At 40.5% G+C, this 9,215-nt stretch overlaps 1 protein-coding gene across 7 annotated transcripts in view; it reads right to left on the minus strand.

Moving 5' to 3' along the window:
* LOC119295334 (transcription factor IIIB 60 kDa subunit-like) overlaps positions 1 to 6,554 on the minus strand; it is a 16,499-nt gene extending 9,945 nt beyond the window's left edge. For 6 of the 7 annotated variants that reach the window (XM_037573745.1, XM_037573743.1, XM_037573744.1 and 3 more), the window contains exons 1-11: positions 6,381 to 6,553; positions 5,176 to 5,286; positions 4,832 to 4,913; positions 4,672 to 4,744; positions 4,509 to 4,594; positions 4,341 to 4,417; positions 3,091 to 3,147; positions 2,905 to 3,017; positions 2,380 to 2,459; positions 2,219 to 2,305; positions 1,626 to 1,706 (exon numbers count right to left, since the gene is read on the minus strand). In XM_037573745.1, the coding sequence (XP_037429642.1) occupies positions 1,626 to 1,706; positions 2,219 to 2,305; positions 2,380 to 2,459; positions 2,905 to 3,017; positions 3,091 to 3,147; positions 4,341 to 4,417; positions 4,509 to 4,594; positions 4,672 to 4,744; positions 4,832 to 4,913; positions 5,176 to 5,240 (801 nt within the window). In that variant the 5' untranslated portion in view covers positions 5,241 to 5,286; positions 6,381 to 6,553. Of the gene's footprint in view, positions 1 to 1,625; positions 1,707 to 2,218; positions 2,306 to 2,379; positions 2,460 to 2,904; positions 3,018 to 3,090; positions 3,148 to 4,340; positions 4,418 to 4,508; positions 4,595 to 4,671; positions 4,745 to 4,831; positions 4,914 to 5,175; positions 5,287 to 6,380 lie in introns of all 7 variants that reach the window. The other variant, XM_037573746.1, reaches the window with a different exon arrangement.
* Positions 6,555 to 9,215: the final 2,661 nt, after the last annotated feature.

Below are 9,215 nucleotides of genomic sequence, written 5' to 3' on the forward strand. Positions count from 1 at the left end.
TCCGTGGACAATTAGGGGCGTTTGATTGAGGTTTACCCTCGTAGATGCTCTTACACCCATCAGTGGAGGCAAATCCAAAAATCTACATACCTTACCCTCGCCTCTATAAGAACACCCGAAAAACTCGAAGTCCCTCTGATGTCGTAAACCCCCTCCTATGACCACTACCGCATTCCATCCTCTCCTTCCATCACTAAATCATCCTCGGATGCACGACATCTAGCGGTGCAGGAGTCCCCTCCCTGGGCCATTCCTCTACCGGCTATGTCAGGATCCCGCCATGCTCCCCTATAATACCCTCCCATTTTTGGTGTGGTTGGCCATGGCGATGGTGGCACCCATTGGATCCCGTTGCACCTACACCAGAGGCTGCCGCTCACTAGCGAAACCTCCACGACTAGGCCAGCCAAGGTAACTACCTAGGCTTGTCCTTGTTTCGGGTCTGTGTCGGCCAGCCGTTCACCACCAGAGCCTCCACCGCCAGGCCAGCGAAGGTAACTACCTAGGCTTCTCCTTGTTTCAGGCTTTCAGCCATGTGCCGGCCATCAAGCCACGGCTCTACTGTGAGGCGTTTGTGGTTCCGTTCATCAAGCTGAGGCATTTCTAGGGTTTCGTAATAAACTTGAATTTTTTAATTATTTTGGCAAGCATGAAGCGATAATAAGCAAGGCAAAGATACAATAGCCTAGCTAGATAGATTAGTATGACATGTAGGATAGCTAGATTTATATAGATTAGTACACTATTTTTCTAGAATCCCTGCAGGATTTAAGTAAATGAGTGCCACGGCCTCCAATGTGTGTGGCTGCGTTACTTTAGAGAATAACGAAGGGGGAGATGCAAGAGGTGTTGAAGGATGTCTTTGACATCAATGTGTTTGAACACTTCTTGTCATTGTCCTGCTCTGGTCTTTCTAGAAGTAACACAATAAGCACACACACCATAGTCTGCTAGGATCGTACTCATTTACTTCAATCCCAGAATGAATTTTTGAAAAATCATAGTATAATGAACGAAACATATTGATGAACATTTGTAAGAATTTTTCCTTAAGGTGAATGTGGAACATGCAACGTGTAATGTAATGATCTGTTGTGCAATGCATATACCCGTGTTGTGGTGTATGTGCAATACAATTGCATATGAATTTTGTGCAATTATAATTTAAAAAACTGAAGAACTTAACACTGGCCAGCAACAGAAAAACATCGGGTAAACACGACACTGATGAGTAGTCCTGTTAGTCCCACCACTGGAAGTACCCATCAGTGGGACTCACCCTCCACTGACAGGAGGACGAACACACCACTGAAGCTTGGACGTTGACGGCTGCCCTACCCAACAGTGGAGGGGTTCAAGCGCCCGTAAGTGTAGTGACTTTTTGTTCTACTTGTGTCTCTGCACTGTAGGGAATAGCCTATGTTTACTTTACTGTAGCATAGGTTAGACAAACTCGTGTCTTTGTACTTTGTAAACAGTCTATATAGGTTTTAATGGAGTGATGACTGGGAGTGGTTATATTTTCATCAGATGGCTTACGAAAGTGATTTGAGGTTCAGAAAAATGTAAGACAATATACAATAGAAAACCCACATTTGGCTATTTCATGAGGAGCACATACATACCGTTAAGCTACCAGAATCTGTATTTTCAAACTCTATCAAGCGCTTAAATAGTGTTGCCTCACAGACATGCACAACAGCAGACTGAAAAAGATAAAACATGATTAGTGACATTACATATTCAAGCCTATATTACACATATCTGGCGCTTCCTACCTTACACAATGCTACTGCGCTACCAACATACAATAGCACCACCAAAACGTCACAAAAATTTCTGATACAGTTTTAGAACATTGACAAAAGATGCACCTACCAAGTAACAAGATTCCAAATCCAAACTCAATGCACACTTGAGAAACAAAGAAAAAGGCTATGTGCACTGTACTAGCTGATTTCAAATTATGCTAGTAATAGTAGCTACTATTCACATGATTTCTCCCTTTTGTTTCCAGATGTGTGGATCCCATGCTGATTTGAAATTTGTTCCTTTGAAGCATGTCCTATCAATGTTGTAAATATGTTTCAGAAATTTCCATGCTATTGTGTGCCATGTTCACCGGTTGCACAGGAACCATAAATGCTAAAACTACAAAGAATTACATCAAGGACAAAATTCGTAAATAAGTTGATCCATCCGGAGCGTCCGGGCTTACAATATCTGCCTTGGTGTACATATGTCCATGAGAAAGTGCAGCTATATATAATGCTGCACCGCATAAACCACTTGGCTTCCTCCCAGTCTGCGACATAGGACAAGCTATTACAACCTTACAAAAGAACCTAAATAAGAAACTAGAATGATGAGGATACTAGCCTGCATCCAGTCTCGCTTCATGCTAGCTACAATGCGTAAAGCTGTGTCCGAGACAGCATTGTCCCTTTTCCCCAATAAACCTACACATTACCAATAATGAAGCAAAATCACAAGTAACTAAAAGCACATTGATTCTATTTGCTAGCCGATGTAATTGTCTAGCCATCCCTATGAAGGCTATATGCTTGGCAGAACTCCAAATCCTTGACAGGCACAGAAAATCTTGACCATTAAGGTGAGCAAACATAGCTCCCATGATTCATGTATACATTATTTTGAATATGCTACCGTCTACCATAGATAGAAGCAAACATCTAGACTTCATAACATTTGCTTCCTTATCACAACAAACACAATCAAGAAATCCAAACTAGAAGGCATACCCCACAAAGAACTACCTTATCACAAACAAAAGAGACACGTGAAAAACTGTAAATGCTTTGATTCATTATTAATGTATAAGTATGTAACTAGAAGTTTTGTATATCTTATATAAGATAAGAATGCACATGTATGTCAACTTACGTTCGGTAAAACGGTGGATGAAAAGGCTAGGATCTACAAGCTTTTGAACAATTGGGTGTTCTCCGAGTAGCAAAACTTGGCAAAGCTGCAGAAAAATAGCACCTAGGACATATCTGAAACATAAATCAAGATGAGCCCTTTCAACAAAGAATGCAAGATGAAGCGCATAAGAATGTGAGTACTTACACACTTATATGCAAATAGTCCGAGAAATCAATAAGAAGATAGGGTTTTTCACTTCGCCTGACAAAACAATTAGTTGAATATGGACATTAGTATTACCCAAATAGCATGAAGATACCAAAACGACAATCATTGTACAGGCAGCAAACACCAACACAAGCATGAAAGGGCGACACAAGGACAAGAAAAAATGAAGAAGAAAACAGAAAAAAATGACTGTTTGGACAGTGATAAATGAAACATAAGTGTGTCGTGCCTTCTATTGGGCAAGACCCAAGTCTGCAAGGTGCTACTTTGACTGCTAATTCCTATCACACAAAAACAATATGCTAATTAGAATTATCTTAGGCATGTACTATGAAAGTGCATTTCCTGATGATTCTATTGGTACCAGTTTTATGTGGACAGGGTAGGCACCCACTCTTCTATATGACGGTCAAAGTTAAAAATATTTAACCAGAATGGATGAGACTTATCTTGAACGTGCGGTAGTGATACAGCAATTGTTGAACTTCAGAAATAAATAAGTGTGTGTACCTCTGATGAATAGTAAATTCAAAAAATATTAAAAAAGGGCAACCTGGTGCATGTAGCTCCCGCTTGCGCAGGGTCCAGGGAAGGGTCCGACCACTTTGGGTCTATAGTACGCAGCCTTTCAAAAAATATTAGAAAAAACAAAATCTGATTTATTTTTTTTGTAACATACATAGTGCATAGAATGGTCGACCAAGTTTGATGCACCAAAATTTCAGAATTTTTGGATTTTTCTAGTATCTTTTCAAACTTTCTATCCATGCGGATGTGCATGGAACCATGTTCACCTTTGTATTTTTTATGTACTTAGAAGAATTTTGCATGCATATTTCTGTAGAAGCTCGTCTTGATCATAGCCATCTTAGTTTCATTTCTTGCTCTTTCATGAACTTCTCAATATGACACTCTACTGAAGGTACGCTTCTGCAGGTTTTCACAAGGAAGTTAAGGGCATCCTTGGTTTGCAAGCCAATATTTGGCAATGGCAACTTTTTCAAGGTTGGCAAGGCAATTTGGTAGCAAATTTTGGGCTTGCCCAAATTTTGGCATCAAACGAAGCAGCCCCTAAATGAGCCCCAACAGTGGCCCAATCATAACAAATACAACATATAATACACAGAGGCCCACCCGAAGTGGAAAGGGAGAATGTCATGTTTGAACAAGACATATTCCAATAGGAAGGCTTTTAACAAAGCGGGACTAATTAGGTGATAGCTTACCGGCAAGCAATGTAAAGGCAAGAAGCTGCAACATGAGTTGTTCGGCGGCCCCTAGTAAAGTTATTGTCAAGAGCTAGCTACATTTAAAAAAGGATAAATATCAACATAAGGAAAATACCCTACCATTTTTACAACGGAAAATGTTTGTGTGATAACAAGGATGCATACTTTATAAAAGTTATGAGCAGTGCAAATGATATCATCTCCACCACTCACATGCAGGCCATGGACAATCTGCCAGATCTCGTCTCTCCCTGGGGAAGTAAACCATAACACAATTCCCCCAGTGAGATGCATAATATGATAAAAAGGAATGTGGTGAAAGAAATACCTTTCTCTTCAGTTCTTTCACGGGATAGTGAACCGCCCTTCGCAATGCCTATAATGTGTCCACTAAGCCGACTCTATGCACATTCAAAACAAATCAACCCAACAGGTATTCATCCAAATCAAGAAACTAAATATAAATAAAGTGCGGTAGCAATACCAACCTGTCCCGAGGAGTCCTTGACAAAAGTAGGCTCATCAGTATACATATCCTGATCAATAACCTTGCCGCACATTCCGCAACATCTGACGTCAACATGGCAAATAACATAAGGACACAGGTGCAAAAGTGCTTCAGCTGTGTTCACACAAATCTATTGTGAACAACTAATACTCCCTCCATCAAAAATCGCAATCAAAAGTAAGTTTTTTTTATACGAGTGTGATGACAGTATCAAATTTTATGTCACATGACACTTTCTTTTAACAAATCAAAACATGCCTTACATTTTGGAACGGGGGGAGTAGATTAGAAGAATAGTGAAAGGCGAGGGAATGAAGGTCTCACGTGAACCCGTTGTCAGGATCCTTTACATATGGGCAATCATCATCACAGTGAGAACAGTAAACCATTGCCAAAGAGAAGTTGGCTGCGGAGGATGATCCAACTCAGATCAGCCTGCGGAAGTTCATTATATAATTCTGTTTAGTTCCAAGAATATACGAATGCTCTTCAGAGTGGGCACAAAGATGCAAGCAAACTAATAGCACACCTCGACTCGCTATTTTTCTGTCCAGCTTAAGTCTAAATAACAGACAGTGTAAACATTTACAATTAGAATGTGAGGGTTGCCTACTTAACTGTGATGCGTGCTCATCTCTGGTGGCCAAACAGGGGAGCCTGGACATGGGCTCGTCAGGAACATAGCACATGACCCTTCTTTTACAGTCCAATTATAGATATCAAAACGTTCAAGCAATCAAATCTGGATTTCGAGCACTCAAATTTCCATTCAATAAAACCACTTTAAAAGTTTCAACTCTTGACATTAAAATTTCAACCCGAAAGAAGCAAAACAGAACAGGCACTCACTCTCAGTGTGAAACCAAAGGTTGTGCCCAGTTATGGTTATTGGCTAAGAACATGGCGATTTGCTCCTCAATCAATACTCAAATGTGTAGTGTCAAGAGTTCTCTCAAATTTCATCGTTTAAATAGTCAGTGCTCTTACTACCCCACTCCACAACTGTGGCCTAGGAACTCGTACCCTCATTTTCTTATTCTAGACCGGATCGACAGGCATATAAAGCATCCAATGCAGTAGCCCAAAACAGCATAATTAATTATTATTTTCCTTCCTAAAATCATCCTATGCTCATCTACAAACGTATTGGTGACAAATACAGGGTACAGGCTGAGATTTGCATCCTGAAGAAGTATTCCGGAAACTGCAGGGTGACTGGAAACAGTCCTAGCTTCAGATCCATGGTCTTCATGATACATATAACGAATATGGGATGCAGTTTATTTATTTATTTATTTATTGAGGAAAAGATGCAAATTTGACAAAAGGGCGAAACAATAAAAATGATACATTAGGCCAGTTCCATCTCCGACTCGAGATGACCGATCAACATGTGCCCAAACAAAGCAAGACATTATGTGCGGAAAAGAAATCCGTCCGTCCGTAAACGACCGCGACAGATCCACACAGAGCAACCTCCTAGGGTTTAGGGTTTATCATCGCGCGGGGATTTGGGGTCACATGCATACCTTTCTTCCGCGAGGGGCACGGGCCTGGGCGGAGGAACCAGGAAGGACGGACGACTCGGAGAGAGGGGACGCGGTGGGTGGGTGGGTGGACACGGGATGCGCGGGCGGCGGCGCGATCGACAGGTGCGGCGGCGGGGATCCTCGGGTCCGGGTTCGAAGCCGTCCTTCTTTTTTTTTTCCGGGAAGTTCCTTCTTTTTGATCAGGGCCCAAATCCCTGCCGGATACCGCTTCGTGTTACCAAGATCTCGAGGCTTCCACGTGGGCCGCGTCGTTGTCTTGCCCGCAGGGCGCAGAGCGAGTCGAAATAAGATAAGACAAGCTTTTTTTTACGAGTTCTTTCTCCTCCACTTCATCATTTATTCTACGTGACACTCATAAGATAGCATCATTATACATGCCCTAACTCGCTTCTCTCGCTTTCCTTCTTCCTAGTTCTGCTTGGTACTAGTCGTGAACTTTGTATTTCGATTATCAAAATTAATGGAAAGGGGATGCCCAGTTAGAAAAAGAAAAAAAGAAAAAAGTCGCAAGCTTAATATGTTTATGCAGTGCAAAAAAGGTTTGTGTAACTTCTACAAATAATGATATCATTCAAGAAAACGTCCGTGCCTTTCAAAATTATGATAATGGCATTTTTCTAATATATTTGTAAAATGTAAAAAATGTTCAGGTAATTTAGGAAAAAATTTCGTACCATTAACAATATATTGATAACATATTAAAATATATTAATTCATTTCAAAAATATTTTTGTGACATTTAAAAATATGATGATACAATGTAGAAAAATGTGTGCATTATTTAGAAAAACTATTTCATACTATCATTCACAAATATGTTCATGGCATTAAAAAATGTTCATGCATTTCAAAAATATGCTCATAGCCTTTAAAAAAATATAGAGTAAAAATATGTTCGCATAATTTTAAAAATGTTCCATATCATTCAAAAATAATATGCTCGTGGCCATAGGATTCACGTTCAGGTGATCTTTTTTACCGTATCATCATTGATTTTGAAGAAATGTTGTTTTAATATGAGCTGACCCTCCTTTTAGAGTATCATATCATGCATTCAAGGAATTTTTATTTTGCAGTTCACCGCTAAACTTATTACTTATGTGTTTGTGCTTTTTTTCTTGTTATGATTAAATAGGTTTCTGCTTTGTGAGCAAATGATCTGTTCTTGGCTTATTGTTAACTATCGCCTTGCTCTCTTTTTTTGCGGGTGAACTATGGCCTTGCTTGAATTGTAGCGTTGTACACTTTATCACCTTCTTACTATCGCTTCATGCACTATTTATCTCTTGACTTTTTTTGGTCATGTCCAACAAGCAATTTAATTTGCTTTGCAGCAATCCACCTTTGTGGTCTAAATAGTTGCAACGATACTTGGACATTCCAGGTACAAGAAATTGTACGGCCGGCTAGTGTCGGACGAGAGGCTGCCGACATTCCACCGCCACCTTTTTACCACTTTGAGTGACTTCTCATGCACCCCTCTCCTCCGCAATTGGCTCCCAACTGTGTTCCTCTTCCATGCCTTTAGATCTTAGCTGCTGTGTTTGGTTTTAGAAAATCATGTAGGGTTAGGCAGGGTTGGGCTCAACTATTATCATAGGCTCAATTAAGTTAAGAAATTTTCACCACTTTTCTAGTTTGAAGTGACAACTATATATACATGTGAGAGGAATTTCTCTGCATTTTTTTGCAAATGTGTCATGACTTATCTTTCATTTTTGTACGATAATTCTTTGCTAGGAACCATAAACTAAGGGATTCCCTTCAAAAGTAAATGAATCATGAGCTAGTTGTCTTAAAGACAATTTGTTTCAGGCCTTGTTTGTTTGGGCTTTTGCTTCTACTTTTGCAGTTTTTCCACTTTGACCAAAAAGCTATAAAAGCTCCTAAATAGGTGCTTTTGCAGCTTTTATAGATTTTGATGAATGAATATAACAATATTTAGTTCCAAAAGCTATAAAAGCTCTAAAAGCACCTATTTATGAGCTTTTATGGCTTGTTGGCCAAAGTGGAAAAGCTACAAAAGCAGAAGCAAAAGGCCAAACAAAGAAGGCCTCGATCTTTTTCTAACACCACTCCTTTTTTTTCCTATACAATGTTTGGCAAAATACTTGCAAGAGCAACAAACCAACAATAGTAATATTGATGTAGTTTCTACGCTCTAAGTGCTATGAATTCCTTGCCATGGGAGTATGGGGCGATGGGACACTTGAGTCCTACAACGGTAAAACCATGTGTTCCCCACGCGTCGTGTGATGCACGCGCGGAGATCAAGGGGACGGATAATAATGTCGCTTTACATGTCTTGGGGCATGTTGCGACTCACTCGATTGGACATCTCAATCGTGGGGGCCTGAGTCACGCGTGTACGCCACGAAGACCCATGATACGACAACATGTTTAAAGTTGTCACGGTGAGGTCGGGACATCGTCCGGTCCTCGTTAGAAAACTTGCTTCGCCCTTAAGGTAGAGGCGCACGACTCAAGATCCTCGGTTTCGAGGATCTCCTCGGACACTATAAAAGCTCTGAATAAAGAGTTTTTGAAATTTTAGAGGAGTCCTTGGGTACCCGAGGTATAAAACTTACCAGTTAAAGCTTGACCACTTCGGAGAAGAAGATGGGAGACTCATTGAACCAGCTTGCAAGACTGATGATCGAAGATGAAGAACAACACGGAGACTGATACGCGTCCTTGATAACCCACAAGTATAGGGGATCGTTTGTAGCCTTCTTCGATAAATAAGAGTGTCGAACCCAACAAGGAGCTAAAGGTAGAACAAATATGCCCTCGAGTTCTATCGACCATTGATAC

Source organism: Triticum dicoccoides, chromosome 4B (assembly GCF_002162155.2).
Source record: "Triticum dicoccoides isolate Atlit2015 ecotype Zavitan chromosome 4B, WEW_v2.0, whole genome shotgun sequence".
Classification (NCBI taxonomy): Eukaryota; Viridiplantae; Streptophyta; class Magnoliopsida; order Poales; family Poaceae; genus Triticum; species Triticum dicoccoides.